General features: G+C 37.6%; 1 protein-coding gene across 1 annotated transcript in view; it reads right to left on the reverse strand.

The window, feature by feature from the left end:
- myo10 (myosin X) overlaps window positions 1-15,595 on the reverse strand; it is a 141,055-nt gene that overhangs the window by 34,751 nt on the left and 90,709 nt on the right. Inside the window, exon 19 of the mRNA XM_028472537.1 lies at window positions 13,952-14,032. Coding sequence (XP_028328338.1) covers window positions 13,952-14,032 — 81 coding nt within the window. The remainder of the gene's footprint in view (window positions 1-13,951; window positions 14,033-15,595) is intronic.

Genomic DNA, 15,595 nt, shown 5'->3' on the forward strand with positions numbered 1-15,595 from the left:
GAGACAGACTACATTCACATAGATCAGGCAAGGCAAGGCAAGGCAAGGCAAGGCAAATTTATTTGTATAGCGCATTTCATACTCAAGGCAACTCAATGTGCTTTACATGATAAAACATTCAATTGTTTAAAATCAATAAGAACATTTAAAATCATCAGTAAAATCAATTAAAATCATCAGTAAAATCAATTAAAAATCATCAGTAAAATCAACAACATGACCAAAAATCTCTCTCTCAATCATATGCAGTAGAGAAAAAAAGTGCCTTTAACTTTGATTTAAAAATGTTCACATTAGATACTGACTTCAGCTCTGCTGGCAGTTTGTTCCACTTCTTTGCAGCATAACAACTAAAAGCAGCATCACCATGTTTACTGTGAGCTCTGGGCTCCACTATCTGACCTGTGTCCATAGATCTGAGAGACCTGCTGGGTTCATACCTGACTAACATGTCACTGATGTATTCCGGACCAAACCCATTCACAGATTTATACACCAGCAGCAGAACTTTAAAGTCTATTCTGAGGCTGACTGGGAGCCAGTGTAAAGACTTTAAAACTGTAGTAATGTGTTCTGACCTCTTTGTTCTGGTTAAGACCCGAGCTGCAGCGTTCTGAACCAGCTGTAGCTGTTTGATGCTCTTTTGGGGGATTCCTGTCAGAAGACCATTACAATAGTCCAGTCTGCTGGATATAAAAGCATGGACCAGTTTCTCCTGATCTTTCTGAGCCATTAAACCTTTCACTCTGGAGATGTTCTTTAGGTGGTAGAAGGCTGTTTTTGTGATAGATTTGATCTGACTGCTGAATGTAAGATCTGAGTCAATCAGAACACCAAGGTTTTTTGACTTGGTCTTTAGCTTTTAAAGATCGAGACTCAAGATAATTGCTGACAGCAGTCCTCTTTTCCTTGTTACCAAAGACAATCACCTCCATCTTGTCATGGTTTAGTTGAAGGAAGTTTTCACTCATCCAGCAGTTTACTTTTTCTAAACAGTCACACAACACCTCAATGGGACCATGGTCATCTGGGTTCAGTGATAGATATAGTTGTGTGTCATCTGCGTAGCTCTGATAATCAACCTTACAGTTCTGTAAAATTTGTCCTAAAGGAAGCATATAAAGGCTAAACAGAAGAGGTCCAAGAACAGATCCCTGAGGAACCCCACAGGACATTGGTAATCTGTCAGATTCAAAGTTTCCAATGCTTACAAAATAGCTTCGCTCCTCCAAGTATGACTTAAACCATTGCATTACTTTTCCATTTAGTCCAACCCATGTTTGCAATCTGTGCAACAAAATTGTATGATCTACAGTGTCAAATGCAGCAGTTAGATCCAACAGAATGAGAACAGATACTTTTCCTGAATCAGTGTTCAACCTTATGTCAATGATCACTTTGATAAGAGCAGTTTCAGTGCTGTGATAAGAACGAAAACCTGACTGAAATTTATCAAATATTTTGTTGAATGTTAAGAATTGACTCCACCTTCTCATTGATCTTGGCCATGAATGGAAGGTTGCTGATTGGTCTATAGTTAGCCAGTATAGAGGCATCCAGTGTTCTCTTTTTTAACAGAGGTTTCACAGCAGCTACTTTCAGGGATTTTGGTACGGTGCCTGATTGGAATGAGCAGTTAATTATCTGACACAAATCAGTGACAATTGACTTTACAACAGTTTTAAAGAAGTTTGAGGGTATTGTGTCAAGGCAACACGTTGATGGATTCAGCTGCTGAACAGTCTCCTCTATTGTTTTTGGGTTCACTGTAATAAACTCTAACATTGTAGTTGACTCATCCCTCAGTGGTTGAAGCTGTTCAAGCTTTTTGTGATTTTGCTGGTTTGTTCTGATGTTTGATCTTATTGATTGTATTTTTTCATTGAAATATACAGCAAATTCATTGCATTTTCCAGCTGACAGTAATTCAGGGGCTATCTGATCTGGGGGGGTTGTGAGCTTTTCAATTACAGAAAACAACGTGCGAGAGTTGTTGACATTTTTGGCAATAATTTCAGAAAAGTATTGCTGCCTTGCTTTGAAGAAGCCATCATTGAATTTTCGCAGACTTATTTTGTACAGTTCTAGATGAATTTGGAGTTTTGTTGATCTCCATTTACGCTCAGCTCTTCTACAGTCAGATTTCAAATTCTGCATTATCTCAGTCCTCCTCCAAGGTGTTTTCTATGTGTTTGGTTTTCTCTTAGTTTTGATTGGAGCCACCACATCTATGACATTACAGACTTTTCTATTATACTCATCCAGAAGATCATCAACTGTCTCAGCACTCAATGTTGGTGTCATTGCTATGGCTTCCATAAACTGTGCACTTGTGTTCTCATTTATGTACCTTTACTTTAAGCACACATAACTAGGGGGAACAGATGTTACAGTCTCTAGGTCAAAAAAGACACAGAAATGATCAGATAGAGCTAAGTCTCTTACATCAACAGCAGAGATATCAACACCTTTAGAGATAACCAGATCCAAAGTGTGACCTTGAGTGTGTGTCGGACCAGTCACATGTTGTGTAAGACCAAAAGTATCCATTAAAGCATACAGTTCTTTGGCAGTATTGTCCATGTTATTGTCTACATGAATATTTAAGTCACCTGTTATTATTAAAAAGTTGTATTCAGTGCATACAACTGACAGCAGTTCAGCAAACTCATCCATGAATTCTCCAGAATATTTTGGGGGTCTATAAACGACTAAAAACAGAACTCTTGAATCACCCTTCAGTAAGAATGACATATATTCAGAGCAGCTCGACATTCTTTAAACATGGTGTAATATTAAACAACATGAGGTCAGCTTGCGTTAGAGTTTGAATGTGTTTTTCTAAATAAATCCAGAAGCCTAAACTAACTGCCACTGACAGGGGTTGGGGGGTTGTGGGTTGTCATTTATCAGCATTGCCAGATTTGGTGTGAACGCAGCCTAAACACAGAGACCTCAGGGCATTGAGCAGGACAAATGGAGGCGTGGCAGTCGGCTCCCACGGGGTTAGGAACTGGGAAAGTTGAAATAAAAAGCAAACACAGGGAGACAACCAAACACCAAATGGGACGTCCTTCCCTTTAATCCTTGTAACGCAGGGTACACACATAAGGATTTTATAAAGCTATAGAGATTTTTTTTATCTGTAGAGTCCACAAATCGAGATAAAAAAGTGCGAAATCTTACGTGATCATACAAGATCTAACAAAAACAAAGAAGAAGAAACCTAGCGAAGTGGAAACAAGAAGGGAAAGATGGTGGTCGTGAGAATCTTTTTCCCACGACCAGTAGTCGGCTTTTCCTTACTTCCTTATTGAGCAAGTTTAATATCTACGATTGTCTGCACTGAACGGTTTCGGAGGCGATTATAGGGACAAATCCACTCGTAACAAATCTCAGACTACAGGATAATCAACTACTGAACATTTTCTAAAAACATTTCAGAAGTCTTAGGCCATGTTCAGAAAGTACGATTAGGATGATGACCGTTCCCACTGAAGTATATACTATAAGGTTCTTAAGACGCTAAATATCTTCGTTGATTCTCCACCTTTGAAAATTCTGAACGTATACATATTTAATTCTGACATTTCGGAGATTCCGATATTGTCCGCCATTCACTACTGATGAAACTTCCGGTTAGCTTCAAAACAAGAGCCCTGTTTACAAAAGCGTTAAAAGCTAATGGAAGAGAAGACGAGATGCTTTTATTTTGAAAAGAGGATGTTTGATTTTTAGCTTGAAGCCGGTCCCAGGATGATTTTACATCCCGCTCGCAATGCATCATGGGGCGGTTGAGTATGACTAGTGTCATGAGTCGGCTCGTAAATATTTACGATTGTCGACTCTGAACCGTTTCGGAGGCGATTATCGGGATAAATTCACCTCAGACTACAGGATAATCTTATAGGATAATCTTATAAAACACAAGATAATCTGGCGTTTGCCGTCCTTGGTCGAGAAGAGGGAAAACAGTCCGATTATCTTTATCGTAGAGCGGCACCTTCTCCTTTTTGACAGAAATATTCATTTTTAAACTTTAAACTCTTCATTCTTCCAATCTATAGTTCCAGTGAGATTCAGTTTGTCTTCTTTTTGAATAATACGTTAAAATGAGGTTTTGTTTGTTCAGACAAGGCTTTTCAAGAATTTTTTTTTTAAAGAAGACTGGCAGTTGACAGTCGAAACATGTCAAGAGATAAACCTTGACTGAATAAATAAATAAATAAATAAACCTCAACTTAACATATTCTTCCAATTTACTGTCACACTTTGATAAATCTCTCAGAATTCTCCAGCATAAAATTCTTCATCTTTACTTTCCCCATTGTTAACGCTAATAACACCATCTCATTATGCAAACACAAAAAAAAAAACACACTCTGACAAAGTAATTGACAGAATTGCAGGTGAACATTTAACACAACTGTGCCCAGTAGAAAAGACCAACTAATTAAATTAATAACTGCGTTACATCTATAAAGAACAATGCTTGCTTTCTGTATCTGGCAAACTGAATCCCTAATGCACTCTATTGTCAGAAGTCCTGTTAGTTATTGAGCATCTAAACCTGAAAACAGGATCAGGCAGGGATTACCAGGACTGCTCATCACAGGCTCCTTCAGCGAGAACCAAAGGAAGCACTGGAACAATGATTCTGCTCATATGTGAACTCACAAATCCACTCTGAGTCCCCAAAGCACTGCTGGATTTAAGACTGAGCAGGTTGGAGAGCCTCGGAATGACTTAAAAAGAGGAGCTGGTGAGATGAAATACAAAACAATATAAAGAGTGTTTAAAATGCATTTTGAGAATTAGAAAAAAATGTATTAAAAAACACAAAGGAAGAACTAAACAACTAGTTTTTAAATCGTACCAAAAAACAAAAGAAGGAAAATGAAACGTTAATAATAATAATAAAAAGTATGCTAACAAAAAAATTGGAAAAAAGTTTGTGTTCTAAATGCATTTCAGAAAAAAAAAAAAAAAAAACACAACTGGGTTTTTTCTGCCAAAAAAATCACTTGCATTTTTACCCTGTGATTATTATCAAATTTATAAAAAAAAAGAAAAAAAATCGCATCAAAACCAAGTAATGTTTTTCATTCAAGTTATTTTCCGTTTGTTAATTTAAAATTAGATTTTTGTGCTTTACTGAAAAAACTGTATCCAACAACCAACAATACCTTCCAAAGTCCATTAAGGAGTTTTTTTTTCTATTTTAACAGAGGACAAATATGAAGGTATGTTACTGTTAAAAACGCATTGTCAGTTTTAAACTGGTTGAAAAAATAATAATTTACTTTAACCTTCAGGTGGAAAACTCAAACTTGTATTTTTATTTATTTTTTTCTTCTAATACACAGTAAACATCTGAAAACCATCAAATGCAAAGATTAAATCCATTTTGCTCCTTTTACTTTTACTCAGGATCAAACTTCTTTAAAAACTGTAACATAAAAAATAAAAAAATCGATGGAAAACAGGACCACCTTGATTCGTGCATCCTTCATCATTTGACCAAATAAAGAGCAGCCTCTCACCTCGTACCACAGCAATCAACCCTGGACACCTGGACACGTATGAATCTGTGTGCAACAAGCATCCACGTGAGCGTGCAGGCATCAGGTCCCACCCTGCATCGCAGCTTCTCCTCTCAGCGTTTCCTCAGATATTTAAACCAATGACTGAGAAGTTGCCCAGAAGCCGCTGCTCCCTATGTATTTCTCCTGCACACACTGACCATCTCATACTCACTCACTTACTCACAGACACACCACCAACCAGTCAAACAAAGGCTTTCAAACCCAGAACTCCACTCCCCTTCTTTTCTGTGCTTCTGAGAGGGAGGGCTGTCGTTGCCATGGCGATGCATCTCCTGCTGAGGCTAATTTGTGTGGAACACTAGTGGAACCCCGACAGAGCGAAAGTAGAAAAAGAGCACACTGTTTACATTCAAACGTGGCTGTGACTTCTGAGCCCATGTTAGTGTCACACTGAGCTGTACTAGAATATCATGTGCACATTTGGGTGCAGCATTTATTTTATTGTAAACATGCAACACCACAGGATTAACGTAAAAATACATTTTCATGGTCAAAATAATTAAAACGTTTGATTTTAGTTCAGTGTTTTGCTGTAAATTGGAAAATAAAATCTCCATTTTACATATTGAGCCAAACAACTTCAAGAAATCCCCCCAAAAATAAATGAATAAATAAAGAAATAATGAAAGAAAATATAGATTTTTGTATTTGGCCAGTGGTTCCCAAACGTTTTCTATTGTGCCCCCCTTTGAATAATAAAACATTTTCAGCCCCCCCCCACATCGCAATAACATTTTAAAAAATGGGTATAAAATTTTACCTTTATCAAAAAAAGGTAGAAATTTTGATTTTTCTTCTTCAAAACTCATAAAATAACACAAAATGTGCAAACATATTTTAAAACACTAATCATTTCTTTCAACTTTTTTTCAGGAGCAATGATCTCCGCCCCTCCTCGCTGCCATGACGTCATGCCCCCCTCCTTAAGGGGCGCGCCCCCCAGTTTGGGAACCACTGTATTAGACCATGCTATGTTGTATCTTAATTTTGTAAGAGTAAAAAAAAAAACAAATCTGAAAGATTTGCACTTTGTTATTATGTCGAATGATTTTATTGTTGATGTTATACCTTGTTTAATGATCTAATGTTTTTATTGATTTAGAAACAGTTTAATATTTACTAGTGCAACAGTAATCATTTTAATCATTTAAAGCGCATTGAATTACCTTGTGTATGAAATGCGCTACAGTATACAAATACATTTGCCTTGCCTATCATCAGATTAATATTCTGATCATCGTTACTGTCTCTTCTAGATCTTGATCACAATGAGACTGCCTGGTAAAAAAAAAGATGAATTAAATAAATAAATGAATACATTTATGCACTTAACAGGTAAGCTACATGTTTTCACTTCTATGGAAACTAAATCTGCCATTTGCATCTGATATTAGCAAGAAAACAAGTTTTTAATTAGTTCAATAAAGGTATTCATGCACTAAAATGTACATAATAATAAATTATATATACTAATGATAACAGAATATTAGGGTTCTTTTTTAAATGTAAAAAAAAAGGGAAATCAAACAGATCCACTACTGCTTCATCTCAACATGAAATGCAGCAGCCAGACAGTATTATTGAACTTAATATTGTTAGTCTTGCAGACATATAAAACACACACTGTGCTGTCAATACAGCTCAGCAACACAACATGACCACATAATTACAATCCATAGCCATGATAAGGACAATCAATAGATACTGAATAGGCCGAAGTATTAATGTCCAAACACATGAAATCCATGGTCACTCTGTAATGTTGTACACGCGTGTGTTTACTGTGCTGATGTTTGACAGCTTTACTTATGCTTGTAGATAATAAGTGTGCAACAAATGTCTATGAGCGAGTGTGGAAGTTTTTGCAAATAGCATTTAATTCCTTTACAAGAAAATGAATCCCAACGTTAGCAAACACAAACAAGCTGCTATTAGCTAAGTCAACAAACAGCCTCAGACGGCGCATCATCAACCCGGAAGTCGCCATTTTGGAGGTAAGCAGCCGGTTTACCAATAACACACAAACGAGCAAATCCCGAATTTTAAGAGGAAATGGCGAACTATTGCCGTGTTTTTGGTCAGAACGTGAAAAACGTGGAGTTTTATAGACTGCCAAAAGTTATAACATCAGGGAAGAACAATGTCTGCATTTTATAGTTAGTAGTTCTACACCAGGAGAGCAGTGACATGAGACTAGCTCACCGTTGTTGCACTCGTTGTTTTTGATGTATATGCAAACACCATCGTCCTCATCTCCCATCTTGCATTAAAATCCAGCTTTAGGTAGTCCAGTTTGTTCTCCAGGGAGAAGACATTAGAACACAGGATGGAAGGAAGCGGCGTTCTCTGAGGATTAGCTTTTAGCTTGGTTGCTAGCCCCAGTCCTGCTTCTGATCACACCGCTTACGTCTAAGATCTAAGAGTGGTCGTATACTATTTTAGAGTAACTACGCTGCAGGTTCACTGTGAATTTATTAGAACTGACTGAGTTATCTGCCGATATATATAAGTTGCTAACGCGAGCCTCTGCAGCCGCAGCAGACCTCTAAACTTCTATAAGATTTAAGGTCTTCCGCTGTGTACGGGCTTGGTGAAATCCAGGTAGTTGATGATATCAGGATACATAACAGTCCAGATTTTTGCCTCGTAGATCCTGGTTTAGCTTTGCTAGCCACAAGCGCCTCCTTTCCTCTGATAACTTGTGAGATTGTTCGCCCTGATTTGTGATGATTTTTGACAATCTATAAAATTCCAAATGTGTCTCACTGTTTGACGAATTGGTACAGCCAAAAAGACGGCAATTGTGCACCATTATGTCTCGAAATTCGGGATTTTCTAGTCTACGTGCTGTTTGTAGGCCTGCTGCTTTATCTCCAAAATGGCGACTTCTGGGTTGATGATGTGGTTGATGACGCGCCGTGAAAACCCTCTATTCAACCAACAACAAAACACATCAATGTGTTTTTGTATCAGTCATTTCATCAAAATCTTTATTTATAGAGAAATAAATAACTGAGGACACTGTGAACAACGATAGCTGCTACGCTAGCTAAACCCAAAGTTAGCTCAGATTTGGATTTATAATCATTTTATTCCATCAAAGATGCAGATTTCTGTGTTGACTTGGCATAAAAATATAAAAAGAAAAACCTTTTAATTGAAATCAAAAGGTTGTTACGAACATTTTACACAGCTTGCCCCGATGCAAGTTAGCATGCTAAGCAAGCTAGGACAATGTGAACAACAATAGCTGTTACGCTAGCTAAACCCAAAGTTAGCTCAGATTTTGATTTAGGTTCATTTTATCCCATCAAAGATGCAGAATTCTGTGTTGACTTGACATAAAAATATAAAGAGAAAAACCTTTCAATTGAAATCAAAAGGTTGTAATAAACATTATAAACGGTTTGCCCTAATGCAGGTTAGCATGCTAATCAAGCCAAATGTAGCTCCTCTGAAGACTGAAATGCTAAAGCAACAGTTAAATGACGCTGGTTAAGGACTAGTGTGTTTATATGAATATGTGAACGTAGCAGTTGGATTAGCATCATCTCTGCTGTCTCTGCTGTTATGTATTGTATCAATGTATTGATGTTTCCAGTGAAACCCATCTGATGCCTTATGAACGTGCTGAATTTTTTAACTGTTCCATCAACAGACAAGAAATCCTTGTCAGCTCGTTGGGAAATTATGCTACACGCTTAAAGACTTAAATAATAAATAAATGGGTAAATTTGAAAAGGTAACAATGACTTAACTATTTAACACTTTCTAAAAACATTTCAGAAGTTCAGTCCTACTATATTAGGATGATGACCGTTCCCACAGAAGTATAGATAGATAGATCATTTAATTGTCATTGAAACAAAACATCAGCGATGCACTGCAGAATGAAATTACAATGCATTTGGCCACGATTAAACAGTTGGATAAACATCATAAGAGAATATAAAAAATAATAAAGAATAAAAACTAGGTCAATGAAAGGAGGCAGTATACATACTGTATATAAATGTATTGTGTAAAATGTATGTGCAAACAGTCTAAATAAATAGATGAATAAATATTAGAGTCTGATGTTTTTCCAGGTATATAGTACTGTATATAAGTATCCCAAGATGCATTTCGAACCTACAACGACAAAAACCGGAAACACACTGAGGCTAAATATCTACGTTGATTCTCCACCTTTGAAAGTTCTGAATTATCAGTAGAATATCAACATGTGGTCATTTGATCCATAAAACTCACGTATACACATTTCATTCCGACATTTCGGCGATTCCGATATTGTCTGCCATTTACTACTGATGAAAACTTCCGGTGAACTACAAAACAAGAGCTCTATTGACAAAAGCGTGAAAAGCTACAAGAAGAGAAGATGTGCATTTATTTTGAAAAAGGGATGTTTGATTTTTAGCTTGAAGCCGGCCCCAGGAAGATTTCATTATTTCCTGAATGTCCGCTCGCAATGCATCATGGGGCGGTTGAGTATGACCAGTGTGCCCACCGTGCATACTTAAAAAATGTCCCGATATAGAAAACATCTTTATGTACTATCTAATGTGAACGCACTACATACTAACTTTGACGTCAGACTTATTAGTATGAGTAGTACGTTAGTATATCATTTAAAACACGGCCTTAAACCGCCCCCCCCCCCCCGTCATTGACACCTGCTCCATCAAACGGCAGATGACAGCGGTGGCTCTTGGGAGGGGGTGCTTTTCGGGGGCCACGTGCCGTGTAGCTCTGACCTTCGTTTCCCCTGGGGAGACCTCAAACTCCCCCCCCCACCTTCTGACTACATTAAGCTCCACTCAGCAGTCATCAACCAGTGTTGTTTAACATTGGATCAGAGGAGGACTCCAGACGGACACGCTTCGCCTCGTAAACGCACGCCGTCTGTCCAGCTGGTCTCCCACCCCGAGGACACTCAAGATGTTGTCCTCACCCACACATCTGTGATTAAACGTTGCATTTCATGACTTTTCCTAATATTGTGAGGGCGTTAACATAATGTTTTCAGTGTCCTAAATGCAGTGTTTACGCATTGCTGTCCCTTGTGGTTTATTTGACCTTTTTTAATTATATGTTTTTTGTAGTTAAACGTGTCTGACGCACAAATTTGGTTAACACTAAATATTTTACGGTGCTTTCAAGTCAAATTGACCCCAATGATAAAATGTGAGTTTTTCATTAAAGCAGTTCACTTTCTCTCTGATTTATTGCATTTTTGGTAGTTCGGAAATTCTACACTTTAGCCCTCCTGTTATCCTTGGGGTCAATTTAACCCAAAGCTGTTTTAGCTACATCCTGGCACTGTAGGAAAGGTCATATCATCACCACAACCAATAGGGTTCATACTCATCCCTAGGGTCAAATTGACCCTAAGGGTAAAATGCATGAAGTGCCTGATACACAAATTTGGTTAGAATATTTTAAGTCTAAATATTTCATGGTGCTTTCAAGTCCTGGGGTCAAATTGACTCCAAGGATAATGTGTGTGGGCAACAAAAACAAAAAGTCATTGTACAAGCTCGGAGTACACACTGCAACATGAAGCTTGTTCTGATGTTAACCTCAATGTGAATCCCACCAAAAAAGCAGAAAAAAGCAGAAAAAGTTGACCTTCAAACCCAAAGCCTTCAGATTCTTCTTTCTCACACAGAAAAATGCCAAACTGAAGCGTCCCTGATGCACTAAGAACAAATAGGCCACGCCCCCCGTCTCATACGCAGCAAACAGCAAGAAACAAAAGAAGCCTCTGTTTGTCACTGACTGACTCCCAAAGCCCAGAGGCCACGTCTCCAACACTGAAGTCCTCACATGAAGGTGCAGATGTGCTACATCTGCGTCACAAACTATTAACAGATCTATGTGTGATACAACTGCACAGTCCCCATCAATCTGCAACAAATGTCCCATTTTAGTGCCCTTACCTTTTCACATACATTATTACCTTTGCCAAGGAGGTCATGTTTTCATAGACACTTATTTGTTTGTCTGTTAGCATGACTACATCAAAATTACTTTACCTCGGGTTTTTTCTGACCTGCCACTAGGGAGCAAATAAAAAATAGTCTTGATTATGGGCGGGGCTCCTGGAGCAGTTCAGACACGCCCACGCTACACTATAAAATCTCCATAGGTACTCAATACTCACTATACCTCTCTATTCACAATTCTCTCAACCCAACCAACTCACCACAGATTGCAGAATCAACAGGTGCTAGTTTTAATAGGAGGGGCGGAGCCAACAGTGCTTTTTTGTCACACAAGCTGGTCCCAAAACGTAATAATAACAATGGCTTAGATTTATACAGCGCTTTTTTCGAGGAGTCTTAAAGCGTGTACTGAAACCCTTATCATTCACACCAGTCACTCACATCAATGATACTAGTGGTGGTAAGCTACAATTTAGCCACAGCTGCCCTGGGGCAGACTGACAGACACATGGCTGCCATTTCACGCCTACAGCCCCTCTGACCACCACCAACATTCATGCACAATTCATTAGGGATGTCCCGATATAACTTCTTCACTTCCAATATGATACCGATATTGCAGTCTTGCGTATCAGCCAATACCGATATTGATCCGATACGATATCAGCACAAATCATACATACTTTTATTACTTATTTTGTAGTGTGGAATGTTAGAAAAGGCTTGATCAATAGAGAACAATAGTCAACAACAGTAGGTTAGTTTGTTGGAGTGTGAACCACAGTCACCAATGGATAGAAGTGCTGGAGCAGAACATTTTATCTGAGAGCTTATATCTGTGATTTTAGATGCAGTCCGATAAAATCCGATATTCCTTTTCTGGCTGATATCGGACCGATATCCAATCGGGATATCGCTACAATTCATACCCATTCATATGAGGCCTTGCCCAAGGACACAACGACAATGACTTGATTGGATAGAGCTGGGCAGAGCAGGATTCGAACCCCCAACACTTATTATTGGACGACCCACTCCACTATTGTGCCATGGTCGCCGCAGAATTTTGTTCTCAGCCAGTAGCAAAATGAAATGGTAATAGCTAGGTTTCAACCCATAGAGGGCAATAACACTTCATACTAATGTATTCAGCAGAAAAAAGTGGATTGGGGGTTTAGTTACTTTTTAACAGATTTTGACAACATTTTAAACAAAGATAACCCTTATGTCATGGGAGATTCCATTACATTTTGGAGGGGATCCAGATCAATATACTGATTCTGGATGAGTTTCAAAAATTGAAAAGTTTTAATCTGTCATCATTGGCCACATTTTTTAAATTCACATCTCACTGAGTTTCATCTGGATCAGATCCCGATCGCACAGTTGATCGTGATTTTTCCCCAAAAAATATTGGTGCCCATACATTTGGACCAACTATATTGTTATTAATGAGGATAGAAATGACTTCCAATCCTTTAAAGTGTGAACAATCATGGCACCATGGTCAGGATAATTGATCCAGATACAGTAACTGCCAATATCTGGCAAAGAACAGATTTGTTGCTTGGTGGAAGTTTGCTCTTGTTTCACTTGTTTTTCAGTTTGTTTACTCATTGCGGTTTCACACAAATCATATGCATAGAATATACTGTAGATTGTTATACAGTAAACTGTAATTTTGTGAATCTAAAACCTGATGTCGGCATTTTTGTTCCCACTTTATGACTGTGGCCATCAACAGGAAGAAAATCTACAGTAACTGTGACACGACTGACGTCAGTGTTCAGGAACTATCAATATATGCTGACATTTTGCCTCCAGCATGACATATCTGACATCAATAATATACTGATTTGGTTTGTCAAAAGCATGCAGACACTTTTAACAAAAGAAAACAAACCACGATGCTGCTCGCATAGTCGTTCTGTGACCTTTTTTGGTCCCAAGTACAGAAAAAAACAGGCAAAAGGAAAGCAAAGGAGCAACAGTCTGTGATCCATAAAAGCAACAACCTTTGCTGTGAGTGGAGCGCAGAGTAAACAAAGCCAACAAACCCAAAATCAACAACCCTTTCACACTCCTCAGTCCTCTGCCTGTTAGCTTTTAGCATCATTTCTCAAACAGGAGAAGTTTCAAGCTAAAATCTCAATTATTCCTAGTTCTACAACCTAATAAATATGAAGCATTGTGAAGTGCAGAGGTCGTAAATCTTACCATCCTTTTTTTTCCCCTGTATATAATTTGTGTGCATAAGCCGGTTGCTCGGCAACAGGAGGTCAAATGTCACCACAAGGGCCACACACTTCTCATTCCTGCCTGTGGATGGTTGATGGGGGAGGAATGTTTGGTTTTTTAAATGAGAAATGATTCGCCGTAGACGAGTCGTTGGCTCACCTTGTTCGTGTTGGGTTTGATGCATCGGATGAAAAACGGATTAGAAGTGCTGAGCGTGGCCATCAGGGAGTGCAAAGAGTTCTGCAACAAAATAACGACACAAAGACAGTTTAGATTAACTGTACAACAGTGCAGTTTACAATGTATTAAAATATATGTAAAATAATAAGACTAAGTGCAACTTAAAACATATATGTAATTTAAAAAAAGAGGAAAATGCTGTGAAAAAAAGAAGAAGCTAGAAATGCTTTCATTTTAACCAGTGGATCATTTTGAAGAGAGTTAGTGTGAAGGGGCGGGACATGATAAAAAGAGCCAATCAGTAATCTTTGCATGAAAAGCTCTAACAATTCAATATCAGTTCACTCACATAAGCAGTACTCGTATAGAATTTTAAAATGAGTCAGGATTTAGTCAATTTTAAAGAACAAAAGATGAAAACCAGTGTTTATCAGATGACTAAAATTAAAGTTGCAGACAAAAGCAACAACGAACACAACCAATGTTAGTGCTAATATCCCCTGCATGCGTGTGTGTGTGTGTGTGTGTGTGTGTGTGTGTGTGTGTGTATAGGAGGGAAGGAAGAGAAAAAAAAAAATCCAAAATAAAAACAAACAGAAAAAAATACCAATGATAACAATAAATGATAAAAAGAAATAAATGAGGTGAAAAGGAAAAAGTATGCGTACAAGAATAACATTAATAATAAATACAATCAAAAATGAATTAATCTATTAGAGCAATTACAAAATACTGAGAGAATCAAATAATAAACAAACAAACAAAAATAAAACGACCCCTCAAACACCCAAATGAGCTGATGGTCTGATTTTTTTTCTAATTTATTTGGGTGTATTTTCTTTTTTTTAAAAAACATTTTTGTTTGTTTGCAGATGTGTTAAAACAACACACCTGCAAACAAACAAACAAACAAATGAACCCGCGCTCGCAGTCTATTGAAAACGGCCAATCGGATCCGTACGTCTCTACGGAGACACTGTTCAAAAACAAAAACAGTATTCGAAAATATGTCTGTTTGTGTGTGTTTGTTTGTGTGTGTGCCTGTGTACATGATTGTACACTGATGATGACATCATCAGTGTTCTAAAACAATGTTTTAACAGGAGTTCCACAGTGTGGATGGGAAAATGAATGGAAAATATATATATCTATATTTTTTCTTTTAGTAACCAGAACATCACCAAAATCTAATCAGCTGTTCCTTGTCCCATTATCAACATTTCCTGAAAATTTCATCAAAATCCGTTCATAACATTTCAAGTTATCGTGTACACAAACTGACCAACATACTTCCGAAAACCGCTTTCGATTTCGAAAGTAACAAACTGACGGCTAGGAAATGTACCAATAAAGTTTCATAATTCCAATACTTTCAGATTACTGTCAGTAGTTCTAATAGATTATGCTGCAGTCTGGCTTTGTCTTTTGCCCATAAACTTGTCTTCCTGTAATCTTAAACAGTGTCAACTTTTTCTTTATGTAGAGTATGAAAACAATCAATAGAAAACAACATTTCATTGTCTTGTAGATGCTTTTTTAAAAAAAAAGTTTTTACCAGCTAATAATAATAATAATAATAATAATAATACAATTTTAGCAATATTTTTGGTTCTGTATTTGTAC

Source organism: Gouania willdenowi, chromosome 17, assembly GCF_900634775.1.
Source record: "Gouania willdenowi chromosome 17, fGouWil2.1, whole genome shotgun sequence".
Lineage (NCBI taxonomy): Eukaryota > Metazoa > Chordata > Actinopteri > Blenniiformes > Gobiesocidae > Gouania > Gouania willdenowi.